The sequence below is a fragment of the Condylura cristata genome, unplaced genomic scaffold (assembly GCF_000260355.1).
Source record: "Condylura cristata isolate star-nosed mole 26May11 unplaced genomic scaffold, ConCri1.0 scaffold00014, whole genome shotgun sequence".
Taxonomy (NCBI): domain Eukaryota; kingdom Metazoa; phylum Chordata; class Mammalia; order Eulipotyphla; family Talpidae; genus Condylura; species Condylura cristata.
The window spans coordinates 13,259,043-13,286,439 of record NW_004567115.1 but is presented as its reverse complement, the minus strand read 5'-3'; the positions used below and the strand labels follow the sequence as shown (position 1 = coordinate 13,286,439).

The 27,397-nt window shown below is 45.5% G+C and overlaps 1 protein-coding gene across 1 annotated transcript; it reads left to right on the top strand.

Moving 5' to 3' along the window:
- On the top strand, positions 1-27,397 carry TF (transferrin). Its single transcript, XM_012724938.1, has 17 exons — positions 1-141; positions 2,252-2,412; positions 8,057-8,165; positions 8,923-9,099; positions 9,841-9,988; positions 10,359-10,414; positions 10,873-11,051; positions 11,874-12,051; positions 13,217-13,371; positions 15,437-15,527; positions 16,349-16,387; positions 18,278-18,433; positions 20,676-20,820; positions 22,696-22,760; positions 24,507-24,691; positions 25,809-25,998; positions 27,209-27,397. The coding sequence occupies exons 1-17, from the start codon at positions 99-101 to the stop codon at positions 27,241-27,243; spliced, it is 2,112 nt and encodes a 703-aa protein (XP_012580392.1). The 5' UTR covers positions 1-98; the 3' UTR covers positions 27,244-27,397.

The following is a 27,397-nucleotide window of genomic DNA, read 5'->3' as shown; positions in this document are numbered from 1 at the left end:
GATTGTGCTGGGTTGGGATAAAGGGGCGCTGTGCGCAGGAAAGCGGCACAGAAGCTGGTCAGTCAGTGCTCGCGACTGCTCGCAGCAGACCCGGGAGGATGAGGCTCGCCGTCCGCGCCCTGCTGGCCAGCGCTGTCCTGGGTGAGTGAGGGCTCCTGGAAGGGTCAAGTTGCCAGCGGGACGCGCTCTGCCTCCCCTGCACCCTGGGATCCGCGCTGCGCTGGGACTGCAAGCCGGATGGATGGCTTTTCCTTCTCCCGTCCCGCCTGTACCCGTGCACCTGCTTCGGTCCCTCGGGGACATCACACCCTTGCTCTCACCGGCAGGTCCTGCTTGTATCTCTGCCACCTTTGCGTGTCTTCTTTTCTCCTCTAGTTGTCCAGTAAGCATGTAGTAGTAAAACAGCCTTTCCACCGTGTTTATCCCCTTGCTGTGGCTTTCTTTGTCGAGTTCAGACTGGTTAGCAGGACATCCAAAGCCTCACAGGATCTGACCCAACCCCTTGGCAGTCTGACATGCCATGGGAGCCGTAGGTGATGATGAAGTCCTGCGTGTAGTGGCGCAGAACGTGGGGTATGAAGCCAGAACTGGGCGTCAAATGCGAAGGGTAGGTATAGTCCCGACCTGGGAGAGTCAGGTGAGGCTCAGGATCAGGGGACAAGAAGAGTGGAGTTCGTTACACACATCGGAGTTCGTTGCACACATCGGTGCTGTGATGCGCTTTCCGGGATTACCTCTCTGGTGACCTCTCTCGCTTTCACCACCTGCTGGGATTTTGTGCCCTTTTATGTTCACTACACTTTTGAAGGTTTCCATGTTTAGTTATTTGTCTCTCCTGAAAAAAGTCTCCCCTTGAGAGTCACCCCCACATTAATTGCCTTTTCCCTCCCACCCCCACCTCCGATACACACAATTTATAGGTCTGTGTAAAGTGAATGCATGATTCAGGACAAGTCCTACCCAAAGGATCTCAGTAGGGAAGTTTCCCCGCAGTCTGGCGGGGTGGTTTTCGAGGTGGTTTTGGGGGAGCGTCTACACCAGCTGATGACGCCTCCTGTAATTTTCCGTGGCAGAGGTGGGATAAAGAGGTGGGATAAAGAGGTGGTGGTCTCCATATGCACCCTGTAGAAACTGGAGTCTTCTTGTGCTCCTCTTCTCTAGCTTTGTGCTGGTCACAGAGCGGAGATGGGGCAGGGGGCGTGGGCAGTGCCAATTCTCGCGTGATGGGGACGATACTTGTACATCTATAACTATATGATTTTTTATGACTGCAGATGTAGTTTTAGCTTCGGCTAATGGCTGCCAAGGGGAAGGGAAAGTTGGTGGGAGGAGCTGAGGGAAACTAACCATCTTGGAGTTTCTAGTTGTCCCTGGAACACAGGATGACAAGGCAAGTTTGTTATCTCAGCAATCATTTACCTCTGCTGGCCAAGTTGGGGAAAACAGCACAAAAGGGTATCTTCGTTTGTTCCCTGGGCAGAGACCAAAGACTGGAGACCTGGTTTCTATGCCAGTCTCAGTCAGTAATAGGCTGTGTGACATGTGGTAAATCATCATTGCTCTCTGAACTCTGCTCCTTCACCTCTTAAAAATACTAATTTTGGGCCCTCCCTGGTGGCACAAGGGTTAGGACACAGCACTGTAAGCTAGCCACGGCCACTTCAGTGCTATTTCGATCCCTGGCCCCGGAGGTGACCCACACAGTGCAGTAGACCTTTCCTGTTTTGCCCACTGCTCCTCTTAGCAATGTACCCATCGGTCTGCCTGTTCTGTTCTGTCTCTGGTGAATCCTCTCATCGCCCCTGCACCTCTGGCCTATACCCCAGTTCTGTATGCATAAATAAATCAATCTTTAAAATAAATACTAATTTCTATCCTGTCAGCTTCCCTGACTTGTGGTGTCAAGCCAGTGCCTTGAAATGGTTAAAAATGATCTGTCATCCCAAAGAGGCTAAGCACCATGGCATTCCCTGGATGGGGAGAGAAGAAGGCATGGTGAACACAGAGGAGGAGATGCGGTCTCCAAATCAGGGCCGATGGTCTAGTTGGCGCCCCTTTGGTCAGCACAGGGTACCCAGCAGTTAATAGGGAGGTCATGAGCTACTCAGCCTCAGAACGCAGTGGAACCTGTGCCCCGCAGTGTTCATGGACAGGAGTGGGAGGTGGGAGGACACAAGACTTAGCCTTCAAGACCCTCTGAGGATATTGGTTTCTCCCAGTGACTCAGAGACTTCTGGCCTCTTTCCCCTAGGGCTGTGTCTGGCTGTCTCTGATAAAAATGTGAGATGGTGCACCCTCTCAAATCATGAGGAAGCAAAGTGCCAGGATTTCAGAAAAGCCCTTTCTGCAGATGGTCCGAGTCTCTCCTGTGTGAAGAAAAGCTCTCCTCTTGAGTGCGTCAAGGCCATCTCGGTAAGTTGCTGCTGTCTAATGGGAGAGGGAGGAAATCCACACTTCACTTTCTCCTGTCACATGGGACCAGTTGTGTATTCATCCACAGGGGTGCTGAGGTGTGAGACGCTAACACCCCACGGCTAATGAAATCACTCTGGAAATGGAAGTAGGAGTGGTAATCTTTAATGAGACATAAGCAAAATCCAGCATGCTAGTAGAGGTGACTTTTCTGAGCCACTTAATTCTTTGAACTCAAGGAAAAACAAGAATATCAAAATGGTCCCATAATATTGGTTGGAAGTTCTTGATATGTGGGCAGTAGATGAGACCTGCTCATAGAGAAGAGGAACTGTGTAGGGATGGCAGGTGATGGCTGGTCCCAACCACACTGTGAAGGTCATTCCTGTACTTAAATGTGTATGTGTGTGTGTGTGTGTGTGTGTGGTCCTGAGTGTTGAGGAACTTATTGCAGTTTAGTCAGAAGAGAAGAAAATATTGCAAACCACCAGACATGTCATTTCAGGATGTGTACAAACTGTGAAGGGGAAAGAATTCAGGGGTGACTTGCTTTGTGTTGGTGTCAGTTTCCCTGGGGGTGAAGCAATAAAACTGATACCCCAGGATTAAGCATGGATGAGCCTCCCAAGAGTGTGGGTAGAATCCCCCAGGCAGTAAACAATGGCTTATACAAAGGACAGGAAAGAGGGGATAATTGGGCTTGTCAGAGTTGCTGGAGGGAAGCCAGGGTGAGAATAGAACAAACAGGAGGCTGGAAAGAGGGATGAGGTAGGAGATGGAAACTCAGCCAGATAGCGCATGATTAACTGAAGGAATCAGTGATTCTGCAAAAACAACGTGTGTGCGCGCGCGTTTGTGTGTGTGTGTGTGTCTGTGTGTGTGCGCGCACGCGTGTGTGTGTGTCTGAGACACACGATCATGACTTAGTTACGATCATGACTTAATTATAATCCTTGATATATGACATATTCCCAGGTTTGATCCATACATACCTCTCTTAACTTTTTTTTTTAAAGATTTATTTACCTATGCATACAGAACTGGAGCAGAGGTGCAGGGGTGGTGAGAAGATTCACCAGAAACAGAGTGGGGAGCAGAACAGACAGATTGATAAAGCACACTGCTGAGGGGAGCAGCGGGCAGGTCAGGAAAGGTCTGCTGTGCTGTGTGGGCAGCACTTCCCTGGCCAGGGATTGAATTTGTGCTGAAGCGGCCACAGCCAGCTTCCCAATGCTAGCTCTAACCTGTTGCGCCATCAGGAGGGCTTGCCTCTCTTAACTTTTAATATAATATCAATAATATAAAATAATACCAGTCACCACTTGCTTGCCAAATTTGGTTATTGTCAATTACTTCTAGAACTACTGTGGGGCAGTAATGGTCCCGCCGGCACTTAGGGTGGTATAACTTGCTGGCATATGTTACACTACTCATGTAGTTACCATCCAGCACTTACCGTCCAGAACAAATAGAGTCAATCCTAAGATTTTCTGGACTTTTCTTTCCATTTTAAGACTTATGTAGGTATGTGTGAATGACTGCCAACATGGTTTTTGCTTCTTAAAAACAAAATTAGAAAAACATGGCAATACTGTGTGCTGTCTTCCCAGGCTGACTCTTCCCTCCTCACTAGGATGGTAGTAGGAATTACAGTGGTGAATGTATCTATTGTTGCTGAATCCGATTATTGTTCACTCCTTTTCATAGCTCTACAATACTTCTTTATGTTAGGATACCACAATTTATTTTTTCTTTTCTGGTCATTAGGCAATTTGGGTGGTTTCCAGTTACTTGTTATTCCCATCAGGGCTTAAGGAATAATTCTTATACAAATCTTCTGGGACAAAGGTAGTGATAGCTCCTTTTCTCTTAAATAAATGTATATGTAGAAGCATACTTGCTGTGCCATGGGGTGTGTATTTGATTTTAAGACAATACCAAAAGTATTTAATTTTTATGCAAATCTGATTTTCATTCTGCCAACAGCATATGAGAGTATAATCTATAGTGTTCTTGCTGGAATTGATATTTTATCATTATGAAATTTTCTCTCTTTTAGTCAGTGCTTTTTGAGTAACTCTGTTTTTGATACAACATGATACATCACCTTTCTCTTGGTCAGTATTCTCCTCTTAGATCTTTTTTCATTCTTTTAACTTTGAACTTTCTGTGTGCATATTGCTTTTTTTTTTTTAATTATGTGCTTATGTTTTAGGTGAAAACTGTTGATGGTTAAATTTTATTAATGCACTCTGACAATCTCATTTATTTCATGTGGTAAATTTAGACTATGATTATCATTATTATTACACATTTGGATTTACTTCATATATTGTTTCTTGATTTATCTTAGTACTGCTTTGCCTGTTTCTGATTTTTCCTTTTCTGATTAAAACAAAATTGAGTTGTGTGTGTGTTTACCTACATTGTTTTCCTTGTATTCTACGCTTCCTATCTCCTAGTAGTGAATTGAAGTATTTACATTTTTAATGATTTTTCTTACATTTTTTGCTCTACACTTTTAGTTTATCAAAGTGTTTCAGTAAAATATTGCCAAGGCCCTTCCCAGTGAATAAAAGGACTCTGGAGTACAGTAGCTCAGACTTTCCTTTCCCTTGTTTAGAAATCAGTACTTAATATTTTATGTCCACTTTTTTTTTAACAAGTAGATACTTCATGTACTTGTAGACACCACGAAGAAATAAATCAATATAAATACATATCTGTGGGTGGGGGAGGAGTGTGTATGTACACCACCCAAAAACTCAAAGAGGAGAGTGAGGAAGAAAGAAACAGAAGACTATCTCAAGTGACCCATATTTTTCACTTAACTTATTCACTGTCTCTTATCTTATTTCAAAACATCCTTCTGGGATGTTTTTTCTTTGAATTATTTCTTTCGTGCCTCTTTGGAGCCAGTCTCTCGGTGTTAAGTTTCCTCAATTGAGTGTTTGTTTTCTCTGTAAATGCCTTAATCACCCTGTTTCTCCCCAATGCTAATTTTGCTGACTATATCATTCTAATTTGACATTTCCATACTGTTTTAACATATCATTCCACTGTCTTACAGTTTAGCCATCAAAAACGCTGATGCTACATTGTTAATTCCTTTCATCATCTCTGGGTAATTCTGCAACTTCATTTCCTTGGTTTCTGATGTTCTATAGCTTCACTGTGATCCTTTGCTTGTGGAACTAGCCAGCTGAGGTCGGATCTGTGGAATCATGTTTCTCATCAGTCTGGAAAATTTGCAGCCATTTTCTCTTTAAATACTACCTTTTCTTCATCTCTCTTTTTAAAAAAATAATTTAAAAAAAGATTTATTTATTGTGCATGTAAGAGCTGGCAAATAGGCCAGAGATGCAGGAAAAGGAGTGGGGGCTGCGAGAGAAGGGTGTGAGCGAGGATTCACCAGAGACAGAGTGGAGAGCAGAACAGGCAGATTGGCTGAAATATACCGCGGAGGGGAGTAGGGACAGAACAGGAGAGGTCTGCTATGCCACTTAGGTCAGCTTCCTGGCTGGGGACCGAACTCAGGCCTCAGTGGCTGCCATTACCTTTCCTAGTGCTGAGACTTATTCCTTGTTCCATGAGGAGGCCCTCTTCATCTCTCTATTAATTTTTTTTATCTAGGACTCCAAGGTAACACATTAGCCTTTCTTTAATGTTCTCTCCATATCTTAACCCTTCTTTCATACTTTCCACTTCTGCATTTCTTTCTGGCAGTATCCAGGAACAATTCTTACATGTTCATTCACTTTTTAAATTTCAACAGTCATAGTTTTTGTTTTGAGACACGCCGGTTTAAAATTTTCTTTTTATTCTATCACTTCCTTTTCTAGAGTTACCTCTGTGATCTTAAGCCTTCTCTGTGCTCATGCAGAGGTCTTCACCATTCTATTGGACAGCAGTTCCAAACTCCAAAAAGCCTCAAAAGCCCCAATCTGTCGTTCCCATGAATGCTCACCCCGTGTGAGCTGACCTTCGTCTGAGTTTGGTTATCTGTATGTGGGAAGTCTGGCTTGACTTGAAGCCTCTCCACCCTGCTGGTCCAATTTCTCCTTACAGTGCCTTTTGCTCACAGGCCCCATGAGTTAGGACTTAACTCCTTGGCTACTAAGCTCCCAAGACTCATTGCTTTGGCTAAAGCTCCTCTTTGTTTACTTATATATTTTTATTCGATGGTGTGTGGCATGCAAGGGGAAAGTCTCCAGAGGTTTAACCTACCTTTTGTGATATCAAGGAAGTGCAAAGATTGTTTCATGTCAGTGTATAGCTGTAGAATAAATGGTCCTTGTTCAGGGTGAAGGTAGTAATGGCACCGATGTACACACTTAAAAATGGTTAAGTGGCCAATTTTATGTTATTTATTTTATTATGATAACAACATAAATAACCCCAATTATTAAAGTAAAAGTTTCAGTTCAACAAGTACTTTGTGTGGTTTACATTATTGTTGTTATTTTATTTAGAAATACTATTGTCTTATTACTTACCTATAACATGACTCAGATTATTGAGCTATAGCATGTGCCTTGTAATTTAATCACTAAGAACTATTTATAATACTAGCAGGGGCTTCTAAAGAGGTCATTTTGATTAGAGATGTTTGAAGCCGGAAAATGCAGTAAATTTTGTTTATCAAGTGCCTATACATAATATGGTATTTCTCAGTTAAAAATAAATAAATTCTAGACCTCAGGGGGAGATATTTATCACATTTCAAGTGAATTCAGTTTAAAGATGACAAGTAGTAGGAGCAGAAACCGAACCAAACAAATAAAAAAGTTGCATGAGAAAATAGCAGTGTAATGGAATAAATAAATCCTGCCTGAATTCAAAGCCCAGCCTCATGAATTACTAGTTACATGCCCTGAAAAACCTCTTAAACTTTCTGTGTCTCTGCTTTTATATGTGAGTTGGTAGTGAGTTGTACTATGTCTGAGTAGTTGGATTAAAGGAGCAATGAGCCATATGAAGTCACAATTAGCGCTTTACATTTAACTCAGAGTATAAGGAAGAAGCTAAGCCCAGAGAAAGGCCAGTCACTGAACACGTCTCCCACAGTTGTCTGGACCCAGCACAGGAAGGGCTAGAACTGAGCACAGAGCCAGAGCGGAAAAAGGTGGTCAAGGCTCCTCTTCCCCATAAGGAGGGCCCCACAGAAGGCCTGAGAATGACCTCAGCAGATGGCCCAAGGTAAAGAGGTCAGCACATGAAAGCACTTCCGTGATCTGGAAATGTAAATATGTGAAGAGCAGGGCCTGTAGAGGGAGCCGAGTCCTTGATTACAAACCCTTTTGAACCTGTGTGTTCTCCGTACCCAGCCTGGTGTGGGGAGGCAGCTTTTCCCAGGGATGCCTGCAGGTAAAGGTTCTGAAATTCAGGTTTGTCCTGCAAAATCACAATAGGATTCTGAGCCAAGAGCTAGACTTGTCACCAGGGAAAAGAGAAAAATAAACTACCCCTTCTCCTATGCAGGAGAGATAAGAAGACAGTGGATCAATGAAGTCTTCAGTGTTATATGTGGTCTGGTCTAGGAGAGGGTTCTTGTGGTCTCAGAGCCAAAACCCCACTGGTCACCCCCACATTTAGGAGGGCATTCCTCTGATGCTTCACTGGGGTCTGGTCTCTTCCCTTTCAGGCAAATGATGCAGATGCGGTGACTTTGGACGCAGGTTTGGTGTTCGAGGCAGGCCTGGCCCCCTACAACCTCAAGCCTGTAGTGGCAGAGTACTATGGATCAAAAGACAGTAAGTTCTCCCTGGGAACCCAGGAGGGAGTCATTGGTTTTGTTCTGAAGATACTGAGTCTTGTTCAGGCGAGTAATGGAGATTAGACACTGATGAACATTCATCATGGGGAGTAAATGAGAAACGGGGGTGGGGGGGTAGGGCTCTTTTGGCAGTAACGGGCCTCTCTGGCTGCTTTGGTCTTGACACCGACCTCCTGAAGCAGGAAATGTGGTACCTAGAGAAACAGCAGAAACAAAAACTGTGTGCAGCCTGCTCTGAACCCCAGGGGTTCAGAGCTTCATGGAGGAGTCCTCCCAAATCCATCCATGCCACACACAGGTGAGAGACCGTGCTGGAGCCCATGCTCAGAGTCCCACAGCTTTATGCCTCTGCCAAAAGCAACTGTCTATCCATGGGGGTGATCTGGGAACATGTTGGGAGGGCAGGCTCTTTCCAGGAGGAAGGAGGTCAGGAATGTGGACTCTGCTTCTGCAGGGTTTGAGTTGGTAGGTGTTGGTAGATACTCTGCACAGAAGGGTTGGGAAATACATTTGGGGCACATGTGTATGTGGCCACCTTTCACCTGTGTTGGCCTGGATGGTTGTTACAAATGTTTTCCCTGTAGCCCTTGCTTCCTCCTGCAAGCCTAGGGAGATTTTTCTTATTGCCTTCTCCTTGTGACCTAACCCGCCCCCCAAGGGTGTGGCCTCTGCTCTCTCCTTTGCTCCCCTGTAGCCCAGGTGGAGGGTCTTTCATTCACACCATGTCATTGTAGATCCTCAAACCCACTATTATGCTGTGGCCGTGGTGAAGAAGGGCACCAACTTCAACCTGAATGAGCTCAAAGGCAAGAAGACCTGCCACACTGGCCTTGGAAGGTCCGCTGGCTGGTACATTCCCCTGGGCTACCTCTTTTGGCAGTTGCCTCAGCCATATGAATCTCTGCTGAAAGGTAAGCTGGCAGGAGGGTGGGTGCTCTTGGTAGGCATCTCTCGTGATGCCCACACTGGCCACCCAGGAGTCACTCTGTCATGATTAGACAAATGTGGTGACTCTGGGGGTGTGATGGGGGGAGGCGAATCAGCTGTAAACTGGCAGATCTGCTGTGACAGAAGAGCTAGGGGGTGTCAGCTGAACCATTTCTTCTCTGACTTCCCAACACTCCATCAGAGGCAGTCCTGAAGAATGGGGGAAAGAGTATCTAGCCTGACAAAAGGATGTTCTGTCAGGGCCAAGGTTACAGGATGTGTCTGTAGCTTCTGAGGGGTCCTTCCCCTTTGCCGCCAACCAAATGTGTTTCATTCTGCTGGAGGTTTCTCTCTGGTGGCTTCTGCTGGCCATGAGCATGCATTGCGCCTTTCCAAGTGCGTCTCCCTTTTTCTGGTCAGGCTCTGAGGAGGGACCTGCGCCCCTTGCAGTCTGACAAGACAGGAAATGGGGCTGCTAGCAACCTGAGACAGGCAATGGTGGGTGGTAAGCACAGAGTAGTCCTTTGGGAGTGTGGGTGTGGCCGGTGAGAGGGCCGGGAGTTATGCAGTCTCTTTTGGAAACCCTTGATCTTGATGAATGAGCATGCAGGAGGGTGAAATGGGATGTACTGGTTTTGTTTGGTTCCCCAGTGAGCCTGGGCTGGGGTCTGTAATTGTCTGTGGCCAGGCTGGTTGATGCCCTGTGTTCTCTGTCTGTTGAGCAGCAGCGGCTAATTTCTTCGGGGGCAGCTGTGTGCCCTGTGCGGATATGAAGCAGTTCCCGCAACTGTGTCAGCTGTGCGCCGGCAGCGGTGCTGACAAGTGTGCCTGCTCCAACCACGAACCATACTTCGGCTACTCTGGTGCCTTCAAGTGAGTTAGAGGGTCCCCTTGGGCCTCTTTCCTGGTCCCTATTTTCCCTTAGTTGGACACGTTTCCTTCCTCAGGAGACATTATAACTTCATTTAAAAGTCTGAAAAATCTTCTGTTTTAAAATACCTTTACTATATTTTTGCTGCTTGGGAGCACATGAGGAGGAAGCTCCAGCTTCTGCAAGCTCACCCCCCACCCCACCATCACAGTACTCTAGGAGTTAGCACCCCATTCACACAGGCATTTCAGTGGTGTGTATGCTCTAAATCATCTCACAGCCTCAGTCCCTGCACTGGACAGTGTGATCAGAATGCCAAGGTCAAGAAGGACCTGCCCTGCAGGAATCTCCCTAACATGTGTTTCCCTACAGGTGTCTGGTGGATGGCGCTGGGGAGGTGGCCTTTGTCAAACACACAACGGTACTTGGTAAGAGAGAGAATTTGCAGATCCCCTCTGACCAGTGGGTCCTATTTTTTTTTCCTGATCCCTTTTTCATGCTCAGTGGTGAGACATGTGTCTAGAATGTTCTTCCTTTTTCACTGCATAGGTTTCTACCTATGCAGAGGTATGTGCCTGTGGGGTCTCCACTGGGACTTCTGGGCCACTTTCCATTTTTCAATCTCATGGACACAGGGACTCTGATCCTGGTCAGTCTTGCCAAAGCAAAAGATTGGGGGCAGGTCTGGCCAACATTGGCCTACAGTCTGCCCACTGAGATGAGATCTATTTGGGGGTTGGGAAGTCAATCCTGTATGGGCAATAATTGCTCTAGACTTCTCAGTTGACATATTTTATGATTCACTGGGATTCAAAGGGAAGGGAAGGGGAGATCATAGCTGACAACTCTCTGAAGTTGGCTCCTCTGGACTTTCCTCCCCACCCAGAGAACCTGAAAAACAAGGCCGACAGGGACCAGTATGAGCTGCTTTGCAGGGACAACACCCGGAAGTCCGTGGAAGACTACAAGGAGTGCTTCCTGGCACAGGTCCCTTCCCATGCCGTTGTGGCCCGAAGCCTGGGTGGCAAAGAGGACCTGATTTGGGAGATTCTCAACTATGCCCAGGTATTCCCATCCACCAGGCCCCCTTCCTGTGTTCGGGATGCCAGAAGAGGGCAGTCAGGCCTGATATCCAGGGATGTCTGCTTGGAACTCGGGCTTTTCCTGCAGTCCCTTCTGGCCACTATGGATGGACAGAACTATGGCCACTATGTCCTTGTGCAGTTAGGACATAGTGGGAGCCATGCTACCTGCCATTCACTTGTCAAAATGTGCCCAAGCAGAGTCCTGTCAGGATCACATAAAGCCTAGTCCTGTACTATCACTGCTAGGCCCTTGCACTCAGACCAGTGAATTATTGCTCTATTCTGTTCCTTTTCATCTCAACTAGGCCTTCAAGGCCAAGACTCTACCCCCATGTGGCCTTCCCTGATCTCCCAGGAGGACTTCTGCTGCTGTCCCTTAGCCTGACTTGCAAGGGAGCTACATTCCCTTGACTTTGTTTTCCCAGGGTAGTGGAAAGCCAGGCTGCCAACTTCCTCCTGTCCAGAGTTTCTTCTTACCAAAAGTTGAAGTGGCAGCCACTGAGGCAGATGCATTTCTCGTACTCAGTGAGCTGTCAGCTCAGCCAACAAGAGAGGCACAGAAACACTTTCAGGAACTAGGGTGTGGCCTGGCCCTGGGCAGGCTGTGAGTGGACAATGCACTGGGTCTGCTAGAACAGCCTGACTGCCTTCTCCTGCCATCTCAAATGTTTCCTGCTTTAAATTCTGTTTTTGCTGTTCTTACACTTCGTTTTCTGGGGTCTTTGTTTTTCTTCAACCCTATTTTGCAGCCTCAGTTCTCACTGTAGCCATTCACTATTTTTTTGTGTTTGATTATGCACAGGAACATTTTGGCAGAGAAACATCTAAAGCATTCCAGATCTTTGGCAACAGTCATGGAAGAGACCTTCTGTTTAAGGACTCTGCTCAGGGGTTTTTGAGGATTCCCGCTAAGATGGATACCTGGATGTTCCTGGGTTACGAGTATGTCAGTGCTCTTCGGAACATCAAGGAAGAGACACGTAAGTGTACTCAGGAAGCGTGATGTGATCTGAGGAGCTTGCAAACGGGTGACGGTGGAACTCAGTACTTTCTAGATACTGAGCACATGCCCTGATGCTCCTTTACGTGCCTGCCTGTGCTGCCCAGTGTTAGACTGATGTTAAATGGCACTAATCATCATGAGATGGCTTTGGGCATCACCAAAGGGCTTAAAGGAAATTCATGTTTAAAATTACTGAATCGATACCAGCATTATATAAATCAGGGTTCTCCTTTGTGAAGCTTTTAACCTGGCACAAAGTCAGTCAAGTAGAATAGAACAGAACAGAATAGGCTAGGATTGCTACAAACTTACCTATCTGCAGCCAGGCCCATGTCAACATAAGGACTAGTATAGTTGGAAATCTGGACAGGCCCATCCTGCTCCCGCAATTGGGCCCTCATTCACTCTGCAGACACTTATTGACAATGCAGTCATAAACTATTCTAGCTGTTGGCCACATAACAGTGAGATAATCATAGATTAGATTCTACTGTCATGGAACTTTCTCTCCAGCAGAGAAGAAAAATGTTCAATGAATAGTCATTCTATCGAATGATCAGTTACAAGTGGCATATAGTCAGAGGAAATAAGTCAGAACAAAGTATCTTGATCTTACAAAAACAAAGAAAATCAGATCCTGGAGCTGAGGTAAGGCTTCCTTGAGAAAGAGACCTGGAACTGAGTCTGAATACTTAAGGGATTATTGCATGGACCATGAATCACACCTGTGTTCCCTGAACAAAGAGGGTGCCGTGGAGAACCAGACAGGCACACTTTTCTCTGGCCAAGTTTTTGTTTCTCTGCAGAGAACAGAAGATAAACAATGAGTAACAAATACAGCTCAGGTAATTAAAAGCTAGTCGAAAAATTTTTTTGAAAAAATAAAATAAAACACCCCCATAGCCAGTGTAATAATGTCCAGGGTGGGGAAGAAAAGTAGGCTTCTCTAAGGCAATTATTTTAGACTAAATCTAAGCAATAACAGGTCAACCAAGAAATTATTATTGCCTTTGCTTTCTCAGAGGTTGATTTCTGGAGTAGAATCTGTTGGGGTGTTGTTGGGGAGAGCTGGTGGCATTCGGACCAGCGGGCACCACCTGGTGCCTCATGTGACTTTGGGTTCTCTCTTTCCTATGTCCTAGGGACTGAGGTCTCAAAGGACGAATGCAAGAAGGTGAAGTGGTGTGCCATTGGCCACCACGAGAGGGCTAAGTGTGATGAATGGAGTGTCAACAGTGGCGGGAAAATAGAGTGCGAATCCGCGGAGTCCACCGAAGACTGCATTGCCAAGATCTCGGTGAGTCCTTCCTGCCTCACAGAGTCCCAGCCACTGCTGTTTGCCTGTCCCGAGTCTGGATGAGCGTTTCTGGGAATAAAGTGTGAACCCCGAGTCCCAAGAACTATGCCCCCGCTGTGAGGCCCCAGCATGAGGGCTTGCAGATCTGAAGGGCTCCTTTAGGCCCTGGTTCTGTGTTCGACACACGAGGGCAGTCTGAGCCATGTCCCTCGCCCACGAAGCAGGTGCCTGCCACCTCGTGAGCAGTGCCAGGTGCGCTGGGCAATCTCCTCAGAGAGAAAATCTTATTAAATGGGATCATATAAAGAGATATGATATGTTCGTATAACTCATTATTACTATTCAACTGGGGTACAGGTCAGAGGTGCGGTGGGTGAGCGGATTCACCAGAGATAGTGGGAGCAGAACAGGGAGACTGACAGAGTACACTTTTTTTCTTTCTTTCTTTTTTTTTTTAAAGATTTTTTTTAGAGTTATTTATTTATTCATACAGAACTGGGGTACAGGCCAGAGATGTGGAGGGTGAGAGGATTCACCAGGACAGAGTGGGGGAGCAGAACAGACAGATCGACGAAGTACACTGCTGAGGGGAGCAGTGGGTGGGTCAGGAGAGGTCTGCCGCGCCATGTGGTCACCTCCCGGGCAGGCGGGATCGAACTCATGAGGAATTGGCTTAAGCTTCTTAGTGCAGTGCTTTAACCCGCTGCGCCACCAGGGAGGGCCCGACAGAGTACACTTTTGAAGGGAGCAGCATGTGGGTCAGGAGAGGTCTGTGGCGCCATGTGGGTCACCTCCCCCTAGCGGGGATCTAACTCATGCTGCAGTGGCTTCAGCAAGCTTCATTATGCAGTGCTTTAAGCTGTTGTGCCAACAGGAAGAACCCGAGCCATTGTATTTCTTATGGAGTCATAGAGTTGTTCTTGTTGTGATTTATTAGTGTACTTGCTCTGGTCACTTTACATTCCACATAAGAGACCATCTGATAACTGTCTTTTTTTAAAAATATTTATTTATTTGTGCATACAGAACTGGGGTACAGGTCAGAGACTCAGGGGTGGCAAAAGACTTCAGAGAGACAGAGTGGGGAGCAGAACAGGCAGATTGACGAAGTACACTGCTGAGGGGAGCAGTGGGTGGGTCAGGAGAGGTCTGCCACACCATGTGGTCACCTCCGGGGCAGGCGGGGATCGAACTCATGCGGAAGTGGTTTCAGCTTCTTAGTGCAGTGCTTTAACCCGCTGCGCCACCAGGGAGGGACTGATAACTGTCTTTTTACTTCTGGCTTCTTTTGCTTAGCATAGTCGCCTCCAGTCCTACCCATGTTGCCTTTTAAAATTGTGACCTGTTCCACAGTGTGGATATGATACTATTTATTTTGCCATTTGTCCATAACATCATTTAGTTTGTTTTTACACTTTTGCTACTCTGAGTCATACTTACCTGTCTCTGCCCACTTAGACATTTTGCCCAAATAATTGTCTGATTATTCCTTTAGCGTGTACTGCTACAAAGAATACTGCCAGCCCCACTGGAATGTTTGGTCATTTTGTTGGGTTTATGCATCTCCCTCATTCAGTGCTTCTTAAATCTGAGAATTAGACATATTCGTAGATTTAGGACATATTCGTAGACTGAAAATCTCATCTGCACTAAGCACTGAGCCCATATGGCCAAGATTTGGGGAGGGACTCCCCAGCCCTTTGTCACAGACACAGCCACTTTGTCACAGACGCAAACTCAAGACCCCTCAAGATTGCACTCATCTGTCTTGCAGATGAGAATTCCTCTCTGGGACAGGAGGAGAGAATGTGAGTTTTTGCTCCTGAAGAAATTAAGCAAGGCACCTAGAGTTGATTATCAGTTCAGTGTAGCGGGGTGAAAACGCGCACAGCTGGTGGTCTGCACTGGGTGTGCCTTACTAAACCTTTGTGGGTCCAGAACTAGCACCTGCTGTCTCCTCGCACCTGCGTGACCTGCTGGAAGGCTGCTTCAGGGAAATAGCTAAAAGGGCAGGTGGGACAGGAGGTGGCCTCTCTTCATCTGGTGTGATGTGCTGTCTTTGCAGAAAGGAGAAGCTGATGCCATGAGCTTGGACGGCGGCTATATCTACATAGCGGGCATGTGTGGGCTGGTGCCTGTCCTGGCAGAGAACTACAGTAAGTGGAGATGTGCCTCTTGGGCTTCATTCCCTCATGGAGAGAGATGGGAACATCACAGCCTGATTCATACAGTATCACCATAAAGCTCTTGCTTACTAAGAATTTCCTACTTCCCAGGCTTCAGGCGCCTTCCTATCTAATCCCACAGATATCTTGAAGGATGGGAGCTTTCTCTGGGCTTCCCACCAGGGTGATGCCCTGTGAAGCTCTAGCTAAAAATAAACCTGCTGCAGAAGACCGTTCTCACCTGGGATTCCTAAAAGGGCTTTTTTTTTTTCCTTTTAAAATATTTATTTATTTATGCATACCAGAACTGGGGTGTAGGCCAGAGGTGCAGGGGGTGAGAGGATTCACCAGTGATGGAGTGGGGAGCAGGACAGGCAGATTGACAAAGTACACTGCTGGGGGAAGCAGCAGGTGGGTCAGGAGAGGTCTGCTATGCTATGCGAGTTAGGGGAGAACTCAGTGACTGGCAATAGCTTGATGGCACTGTCTTTAACCCCTGCACCACCAGGGAGGCCCCTAAAAGGGTTTTCTTGTTTTTAAAACTCACATTTCTGTTGCCCTGATGCTGGGATTCAAGCTTAGTTGGCAAGAAGCACAGTGATCAAGGATAGTCAGGGCAGAAAACTTGAAATTCACAGTAAATTCTAGAGGGCCATGAGCTCAAGTGAATTTGCATAATCCACATAGCCTGAACTTTTTTGTAATTTTACCACTATATAGGTTCTAGGTTTACTCTGTGCTGCAACATAAGAAAGACAACATTTCCAATCACTATAAATGAGATATTGATGATTTTATTTTTACTTCTCCAGAAACTAAAGGAGCTCAGTGTGTAAACTCACCAGAAAGAGGTGAGTTGGGACTGGTAATGTTATGAATTTTAAGATAAATTTCCAAAATTTCCATTGCTTTTGGGAAAGAGTAAGGTAAGTTTATATGTTTAAATTCAAACCCAAAGTAGATGTGGCAATAGAAGAGACCAACTTTTTTTTTAAGATTTATTTATTTTATTCATACAGAACTGGGGTACAGGCCAGAGATGGGGAGGGTGAGAGGATTCACCAGAGACAGAGTGGGGAGCAGAACAGGCAGATCGACGAAGTACACTGCTGAGGGGAGCAGCGGGTGGGCCAGAAAAAGTCTGCCACGCCATGTGGTCACCTCCGGGGCAGGCGGGGATCGAACCCATGCGGAAGTGGCCTAAGCCTCCTAGGGCAGTGCCTCAACCCGCTGCGCCACCAGGGAGGGCCCGAGACCAACTTTTTAAAACACAAAAGTTTTACAGAAGGGTAGTAATTCATAGTGATAGTAACTCTTCCATACTGACCACGACCTGCACTCAGAAATTTTCACCTAGTCCAGTGAGGTAGATCTGCTGTCCTGTAAGGATGCATTAGAGGACCAGTGGCTCAGAATGTTTATAAATTGTCCAGGCTGCTATATCCATTAAGCGAATGATGTGCCCCCAGCATACCGGGCTGCATCCCATTACATGAGGCCTGTGCAGCTTTATATGAAAGCTAGCACCAGCAAGAAGTCATGCTAATCTGTGCCTGGCCAGGCTGAGGAGAGGGGCCATACTAGGCAGGCATCTAGGAATATGAAATTAGCCAGCCTCTCACCCAGGCCAACCAGCACTCTCAAGGGCTCTTAGAGCAGGTGAATTTGGAGAGATGGGGGTGCAAGCAAGTTAGAACATCTTGCACCAAAGTGAGCACTGAGCCCCGAGGGCCCCTAAGCTTAGGCCTCTCCAGTTCACTTTCTAGCCATTGGTGTATGATTCTGTCCTTGTGACTTTCCCTAGTGACAAGATCCCAGACTTTCCCCATCACTCTAAGATCACTTCTTATATATTTTCTGTAGGAAAATATGGAAAGAATTGTCCTTAATCCATGTACAATACAGCTTCTCTGTTTTGTGTTATAGTTTATTGAATTAATTAAATTGGAAAACTGAAATCATGGGTTGATGTCCCATTCCCAATTTTAAGGGCCTGGATATGTTTGCTGCTAAAGATGGCAGCTGTGCTGGTTTTGACAGTTTCTACTTTCCTAGTTACTTTGCTACAAAACTGAATTCTTATCACAAAATATCAAGTCAAACTAATCTCTGTAGTTTATTGGTCATTTACTACTCTGTCCTAATAATTGTTAATGTATAAAATGTTGGTGTTATATGTATACTTCAGGGTCCATCCCTTTCATATCCCACAGGGGAGTTGCTAGTTTATAACTTTAGTAGCTGTATGCAGCTATTATACGTTAGTCATTGCTCAGATGATAATGCATTCTTACTATTTTTTTTAAAAGATTTCTTTTTACTTAGCTATGCATACAAGAACTGGGTTGTAGGCAGAGGCACGGAGAGGTGAAAGAATTCATCAGAGACTGAGTGGGGGGGCAGAATAGGCAGATCTACTGAAATACGATGCTGAGTGGAACAGTGGGCAGACAGGAGAGGTCTGCTGGGCCATTGATTTCATGCTGCAGGGGCTGGCAATAGCTTGATAGAGCTGAGACTCCAACCCTTGCACCACCAGGGAGACCTTTACTATTTTTTTTAAGTTCAGATTAGTCTCACAAAGTGACTTGTGCCTCACTTCAGCCAATTAATAGAAAGACCGTTTCCAAAATAGAAGGATAGTTTTGCTTTCAAAGGGAGATGGCAGGCTCTAATTGCAGACAGACACTCTGGAAGGCCCAAAGTTTTCAACCCTTCCTTTTTTGGTGTCTTTCTTATAGGGTATCTTGCTGTGGCTGTGGTGAAGGCATCAGATCCCAGCATCACCTGGGACACTCTGCAAGGCAAGAAGTCCTGTCACACAGGTGTAGATAGAACCGCTGGCTGGAACATACCCATGGGTCTTCTCCACAGCAAGATCAAAAAGTGTGAATTTGGTGAGTGCTCCTGGGAGAGTGCTGTGGTCAGAGCCAGACCAGAAGGAGGGGAGGAGAATGGCATAGTACAACATACTGTAACTGTTTCTGTCTTAGTAACATTTGGTTGAAGTAAACCGCAAGGAAATACCGAAAAGAAATATCTAATAGATGCAAGCATAGGAGGGTGAATCAGAATGGCTCTTTTCTATGTACCTAGTGGCTTAAGGAATATATATTTACTTTTCTCTCTCATGAAAAAGATGCGAGATGAACAGTCCATGGGTGATATGGTCTTTAGAAACCCAGCTCCCTCTTTCTTTCTGCTCCACCTCTCTAAGCAGGAGGCCTCCATCTTCAAGGGCCCCATGGTTTGCCCCTCAAGAGCCAGGACTTAGTGCATCTTGAAGATTATGTCACCTGCTGTCACCTTATTAAGGGAGTCACCCAGGAGATCTAGTCCATTTACTTCAAGTAATTTGTCATTATCTGGAGCTTAGGTACATAGTAGTCACACTTAGCTATAAAAGAGGTTGGGAAATGTCATCTTTTATTTGGAAATGCTTCGTCCCAAAATAAAACTATACCTTTGTTCAAAAAATTAAAATAGAACTACCATATGATCCAGAGATTCCACTTCTGGGTATTTGAAGACAACAAAAACACTAATTTGAAAAGATATGTACCCACCATGTTCATTGGACTGTTATTTACAACAGCTAAAATATGGGAAAACCTGGCCCATGAGTAGAAAAATGGATAAATGATCTGTGAGCCTGTAAACCATGAAAGGTTACTATGAAGCTTCCTTAAGTCAAAATGGCTCACCAACTGCAAAACAAACAGGAATGCTAATTTCACTCTTTGCCTTTTGTCCAAACAACGAACATCCTCTTCAGAGATCTTTCAGTTAGAAGTGGCATGATGCAAGCTTTGAAAAAAAGCTGTGTAATACCTGGATACCTGTGTAAACAATGAAGTATTATGCAATCATAAAAAAGGTTGGAAAGCATGCCATTTGGGACAACAGGGATGTACCCTAAGGGCATTATGCTAAATGACATAAGTCAGAGAGAAAAAGACAAATAGTGTATGATCTCAATTGTAGGTTGAATCTAAAAAGAATGACCCCCAATCTATTTTTTTTTAATCTAAACTCATAAATACAGACAACAGATTGGTGGTTGCCAGAGGTAGGGACTTGGGTGTGGGGAGGCAGCAAAATGGGGGAAGGTAGTCAAAAGATATAAACTTTCAATTAGAAATCTTGGGAACAGAAGCTACAGCATGGTGATTATAGATAATCATACTATACTGTATATTAGAAATTTTCTAAGAGAGTAAAGTTCTTATCATTTTACAAACAAACTAGATTATTAGTAAGAAATAGGGGAAGAGGATGTTGGGTGGGCAGCTGCAGTCCCTGCCATAGGCTGGGTAGGCTGCAGACATGTGTGGAATCTCAGGTCTCTTTAAGGTCCCAGCAGTCTCATCAAGTGACTGCCCCGTTCCTACACCCCTTTGAAGGTAGAGAAATCAATTTAGTCCCTGTGATCTCTGAATGTCTTCAGGTATGAGCTTAGTTCTGCTCTCCCAAAAAGCTATATGAAAGTTCACCGTGGACAAATGTTTTCTTTTTCTTTAAGATTTATCTTTTTATGCATACAAAAACTCAGGCCTTGTGAGAAGATTCACCAAAGACAGAGTGGGGAGCAGAACAGGCAATTGACAAACTACACTGCTGAAGGGAGCGGCGGGCGAGACAGGAGAGGGCTGCTGTGCCATGTGGGTCACCTCCCTGGCTGGGGATTGAACTTATGATTCAGTGACTGCTGATAGCTCCATAGTGCTGAGACTTAACCCCTTTGCCCCACCAGGGAGCCCTAACCCTCTTTCTTGACCTTGGATTTCTAAAGCCTCTTCTAAAAAACAGCAAAGGAAGGAACTATTTAAGAAAAGATGCCACAAGCTCAGGGAGTGAGACTTCTAGTTTTATCCCTTCCTTTGTTCTCTCTCTTCACGAGTGATGTCACTGTCAGAGTCCCCATGGAATCCCTTCCACCTAAATCATAATGCTCACTAACGTCTCTGCAGAGCCTCAACTAAGTTTCCTTTTAATCCAAAGCCAATAGGTTCTGAGTTGGCACAAGGTCACAGAAAAAGCATGGCTTCCTCGGCTAGGCCATGCACACGTGGTATGTGCTAAATGAAGGTGACTCCTAGTGCTTGGCAAGAGCTCACTTCCTCTTGTCCTTCTGCACAGATGAATTCTTCAGTCAAGGCTGCGCCCCGGGGTACAGACGCAACTCCAGTCTCTGTGATCTGTGTATTGGCTCAGCCTCTGCTCCTGGAAGGGAGTGTCTTCCCAACAGCAACGAGAGATACTATGGCTACACTGGGGCCCTCAGGTGAGTCCTTTACCCCTCATTTGAATATACAAATAAACCGAAGTGCTTAGAAAATCCCCTTCTAGGAACTAAGGTGAGATTGTCTTTTTCCCCTAAGTAATTATGTTTCATTTATTAACTTCAAAAAGTTTAATTCTTTGAATTCTAGTCACCTCTAGTCCATCACCATAGTTCACTGCCCTTTTTGTCCCTACTCTTATACCACCCCCCTCCCCTCTTTGGATGCTTTAGTTCATAGTTTTCATGGGGTAGCTTAAAAAAAAAAGATTTATTTATTTATTTATGTATACAGAACTGAGGTAGAGGCCAGAGGTGCAGGGGTGGTGAGAAGCTTCACTAGAGACAGAGTGGGGAGCAGAACAGGCAGATTGACAAAGTACACTGCTGAGGGGAGCAGCGGGCGGGTCAGGAGAGGTCTGCTGCACCATGGATGCAGATCCCCTGGCTGGGGATTGAACTCCTGATGAGGCGGCTGTGGCAAGCTTCTTAGTGCTATGCTGTAAGAAGCTGCGCTGTAAGAAGCACCACCAGGGAAGACCCTCAAGGGGTAGCTTTTAAAGTTGTCTTTCTCTGGCTCTTACTTTAGTTTCTCTATATTCCACTTACTAGTGACACCATCCAGTATTCATGTTAGGAGCTAAGTGAATTTTTATGTCTCCAAACATTAGTCCTGCACGCATCAGGTGTCTTGTTTAGTCAACATGTGAAGAGAATGTTTGAAAGAGTACCCAGCTCCCTTCAGGGCGCTGCCTCCAGAGCTGTCATAGCAAAACTAGCACTCAGGTGCTTGTTAGAAGTTCTCAACAGTGAATATATCCCCTGCCCATTGAGTAGTGTCTGAAAATACTGTGATTATCACATGGGGTCGGGCCTGGGAGGGTGCTCCTGGTCTCTAATTGGTAGAAGTTGCCTAAAATTCTCATATGACAACATCCAACAACAACAGTGACATTTTGCCTAGTCCAAAATGTCACTCATGCCATGATGTGAAAACTCTACCATAGTTTAATATAGACAATAGAAGTCTGCCCTATGTTCTGCTATGCATGTTAGTGGACCCTGCAACCATATTAGTATGGAACTGGAAAAAAGTCAAGTCCATTTCCAGATCAGCAATGATAAAACCCACTGTCTGCCTTCAAGGGACATAGTTTTACCTGAAATAACTTTTTAAAAAATAACCTATCCTACTCTTTTGCTGTCTATAAATACCTTACATTTTGTGTAATCCCTTGCAACATCTAGATGAGTTGCTCTCAGATGTATGAGTCAATTAATAAAGCAATTAAATCTCTAAAAAAATCAAGGTACAGATTTCTATATTCCCAAGTATAGATATTTCATTTGTATAGACATTTGTGTGCACCTTATGACCTTACTACTTTTTAATGTCCTTTCTAATACTCAGGCTCATGTAACTTAGTAGTTCATGAATCCATCAGCTGCACAGTGAGGGTGGTGTTATAACTGAAAGTGCCCATAGTAAATGAAGTCACAAAACCAAATTGTGAATTAGAGTGAATAAATTCACTGTCCACAGTTTCCAATTTTACAAAGTAGTATGTGACTAAAGAATCACCTTACTGGAAAACTACCTTCTAATATCTATAATTACAGGGAAAATGATACAGCTTTTTTGAGGGTTAGGCATGTAGAACTGAGATTGCATAACTATAAAACAAACTGGAAGGTTTGTTTACTTTTTTGTTATTTAGGTTTGTGGTAGGGAGGTTTAGTGCTAATGGTAGGTCAGTGACAGTCGGGCATTATGATGACTGTCAGATGGCCAGCTCGGACGTCAGTGTGGCTCTCCTAAATGATGGTTTTGCCCTCTGACTCCCTCTCTTCTTTGTTCTCCTGCCTGGCACTCTGTAGGTGTCTGGTTGAGAAAGGAGATGTGGCCTTTCTGAAAATAGATGCTGTCCTGCAGAACATTGACGGTATGTACACATATTCCTCTGTCTGTATAAATCAGGGTCCCCGGGTTCACTGTGTTCAGGATGTCTTTGTTATGTGATATGGGTTTGGCAGGCTCAAGAGTTCTGATTTTCGACAGCTTGTTCAGTAAGAGAGAAGTGTTCACGTGGTAGACAGAGCAGTAAGGACCATGAGGTACCCACTGGCCCAAATCCTGTCCAAGGAACCCTCAGGAAATCTGTATTGATGTGGACTTAATATTCATCATATCCACAGTCCATATACAAATTTAGTGAGCCATTCCCAAAAGGTCCTTCATAACTATTTCCTATGAACTACCTCCCATCTTATTTTTGACTTAAATTTCCAATTTGTGTGCCTGGCTCATACGTTAACATTGATTTCCGTTCATACAACCTCATAGACCCACTCTTTCTCCTACCTAAACTCCATATTCCATCCCACCTTCAAGGCCTTTAGTATCTGAGTGTGCCTCCCTGGTGTGACCCCACCGCCTTGGACCTGTCCCTAGGCTAGTTGTCCTCTGCCCCACTAGCAACACGAGGCCTGTCCCTGTCCCTGTCCCTGAGTTTCGCCAGGGCCTTCTTTCCTCCCACCGAAGCATTCTTTCTCCTTCCTCAATCCTGAAATGCTATGGGTGAGGCATACCTGAGACCTTGCCTCCCTCATTCAGCCTCCCCTGGGTATTGTTCTCTCGCTGTGCTGGTTCTGAGCTCACTCAGCACTGAGTGTGTTCCACAAACCATAAGAATATATTATCTATGTCCTTAATTTTACTTTTGGTATTTGAGTTGCTTTTCCCCTTTAGTAAGATTGTGTCTTGCAGAGAGCTGAGACCATACTATTGAATAAATGTTCAAGTTACTACACAGAACAGAAGGGGTTTGGAGAGAAGGATGATAGATGTCATTTGGAAGATGTTGAGTGGGAGGGACGGGTAAGGAACGAGAGGAGAAGTGTTAGAAGGCTTGGGAGGATATGTGCATTTACTTGGCGAGGAAGGCAAGTTGGAGTTTAGCACCTGTTCAGCATCCAAAAGACAGCTTATGTTTGGCAGTGCTGATCTGTGGAGCACAGAGATGGTCAAGCTGCTTAAAGGGTCACATTCTTGTGATGCCAGAGCAAGAAGTCCAAATTCTTTGGAGTTTAGTAGAAATGCAGGGTTTTTTTCTCTTTTTAAAGATTTATAGATATTTATTTATGCATACAAAAACTGGGGTGTAGGCCAAAAGGGCAGAGGGTAAGAGGATTCACCAAAGACATAGTGGGGAGCAGAACAAGTGGATTGACTGAAATATAGCAGCAGGCAAGATAGAAGAGGTCTGCTGCACCGTGTGGGTCTGCTCCCTGGCTGGGCATTGAACTCATGCTACAGAGGCTGGCAATAGCTCAATAGCTGAGACGTTAGCCCTGCACCATCAGGGAGGCCCAAAATTCAGACCTTAAAAAAGAAAATCATCCACAGACTCTAGTTCATGCTCCCTAGTTATAAGGGACAGGTTAGAAGGGAAGATTCTTTAGGGATTCCTGGTGTGAGCCGACTCTCCCCCACCCCCAGTAGCTGTGTGGGCATCTCTTCATTCCACATCACTGTAACCACAGTACATGTGCTTCTGCTGGCTGCTGGGTCCTCCACACGCCAGTGAGTTGGTCCCACGCCCCCCCCACACACACCCACACCCCCACACCAGTGAAGGCACTTTGACTAAAACCATAAACTGAGGCTGACCCACTTTCTCTGCCTCCAGGAAAGAACACTGAAGACTGGGCTAAGGGTCTGACACAGGATAGTTTTCAACTGCTGTGCCCTGATGGTACCAGGAAACCTTTGAGTGAGGCTGAGAACTGCTTCTTAGCCCGGGGGCCCAACCATGCTGTGGTGACTCGGAAAGATAAGGCAGCTTGTGTCCGCCAGACGTTACTCAACCAGCAGGTATGGCTAGCTGGGATTCCCACCTTTTCTTCCTGACTGGAAGTGGAAGGGGCTAGTCCATTTTGTAGCACTGTGTCTCTGGAAACCAGAACTGAGAGAGCATCATTGGGAAAACTGGATGTCCCAGATCTGGCTCTTTTTATGTCTCCTGCTAACTGGAGATAAGTCCTTAGCTGATGTCCTCTGTCTGCCTTCCTGTTCACCCCCACCTTCCTCTGTGGCACCTGAATTTTCCTGAATTGTACTATTTTTAAAAATGGAGACCTACCGTGTCTTTCAGCCTTCATGATATGTCATGAAATGCGGACCATGTTTCTCTTGCTTGGCAGATTGAGAACCAATCAACCATTCCAACAGCTAGAAAAACACAGGCCCTGCTACGAGAGCTTATCCTGGGTGGGGGACTGGGGGAACAAGTAACCCAGGGCTGGCCTGGTAGGGAAGGACTGATTGATTATTCTAATCCCAAAACTTCTTTACTCAGACACCACCTTCCCCTCAGCAACGACTTCCACCTGTAGCTCAAATCACAGTAACAACTTCTGTGAATCCTGTTGAGATAACTAATGATGAGAGCATTTAATGAACATTTTTTAGGTGCTAGATGGAATATTAAATTTTCACTTCACTTATGACCTTAGGAAGCCTGAGGTAGTCAAGCTTCCTACCTAAGATAGGCTCAGCTACAGCCAAATGTGAACTTTTACCAACTACCTGTCCCACCCCCTCACTGGGTGGCCCACACTTAACGTCTTCTGAGACAATAATGCTTGGAAGGGAAATGTTTCTGTCTTCATTTCTCATCAGCAGCCTCCCAAGGGACATGGTCAATAAGGAGAAAAGATACCAGAGAAATTAGGAATGGGGGGGGGGTAGGAATATAGGACATTCCAGAAGAGATGGGGGCAAAGAGGACCCCACAGAGGACTTTGGGGCTACAGAAGCTAGAGGCTAAGGCAAAAAAAATGGCTGAATGCCAGGTGATATGGGAAGATTCTAAGGTTGCCACTGCAGGTTGTCTCTCTTCCCACGGACCATTCCTACCCCTCTGTCCAACCCACATGTTCCCAACTGATCGTGCACACAAGTCCTTATGCACTTTTTGTCCATTTAACAGGCTGAGTTTGGAATAGATGAATCCGACTGCTCCAACAAGTTTTGCTTGTTCCACTCACAAACGAAGGACCTTCTGTTCAAAGATGGCACCGTATGTTTGGCCAAACTTCAGGACACAGCAACATATGAATCATACTTAGGAGCAGAGTATGTCACAGCTGTGACAAACCTGAGAAAATGCTCCACCTCAGGTGAGTAGCGGAACAACATTTGGGAAGCAGCAACTACAGGCAGAGTTCTGGGTAGTGGCACAAAAGGAAGACTGGGCTGTGGCCCCCCTGGGGATGTAACCACATGGACAAGATGAAATATTGAGGGAGCATGGAGTACCAGGGTATAGGAAAGGCTACTTGTGGGGCAGGTGGCATAGGGGACATGGGCTGAGGACACATAAGCAGAAACTACCTGGGTGTACAGAATTCTGTCTTATTACTAAGAAAAGGAAGTGTGTGTGCACATGGCTTTGCACGAAACTCCTGTTCACGCAGTGCTGCTTGTCTAGTATGTGGCCTCTGGCGAGGTGGGCGACTTCAATTTCTATTAATTAAAATTAAACAAAACTAGATATTTAGTTCCTCAGTCACACCACAATTCAAATGCTCAATAGTTACAGGTAACTCCATATGGGTAAGCAGAGAGCGCGTTTCAGAGAGTACACTCCATCATCACAGAAAGTTCTACATAGTGCTGCTCTTGAAAAATAAGTTCTGTTAACCATAAAGTTGCCATAGACCCCACTCATCTAGAACACCAGATTCCTAAGATTAAAATGCAATGAAACACATCTTTACACTCTTATGTCATCTAATCATTTAAAATCATTTGGAATATGTGAAGCCATCCCATGTGGCTACGGGGTGGCTATTCCTCAGACTTCATGTATAAAAGTATAAAAGTCCTTAAAATATTGAGCCCTGGGCTCTGGAGAGACAGACTCAGTAAGTCTGTGCCAGGAGCAGAGTTCATGCATTTTAAAAGCTGCCCCATGCAATTCTGAGATAAGGAACATGCTTGCTCAAGGCCAGTGCTGCAGTCACCAGTGACACTTACTTAACTTAGACCCTCCATGAGGGGAGAATGTCTATCTTTCTGCTGTTCTCTGCTCCACCCCCAGCTTGGTGGTCTGAGAGGATAGACTCCTTCTAGTCAGGTAAACTCAGGTCAGGGAACTCTGACAGTAGCCAGGGAGGCCATGGTGATGCACAGCACTACCTAGAAAGGCAGAGTGGCCATGCAGGCCATGGAGAAGGCCGCTAAAAGAATGGCCATGCATGTGCCTGCACTAGCAGAAAAGCGTGGCATCAGGGATGAACACTTCTGTGTCAGGGTTAAGTTCCTCACTGAACAGAAAATAAATTCAGGTAGATGTTGACTCTCCTATCTCTCTGCTTTCTCCCACAGGACTCCTGGAAGCCTGCACCTTCCACAGAGGTTAAAATCCAAGAGTGGGAAGCCATCACCAGACAGAGAAGGAAGGTCACGTGACCCACACATTTTCTCTCTGGTTTCACTTGCCTGAATGGCTTGACTGTCTTCAGTTTGGTGGCGGCACTGTTACAGAACACAAAATAAAAGTTAATATTGAGTTTG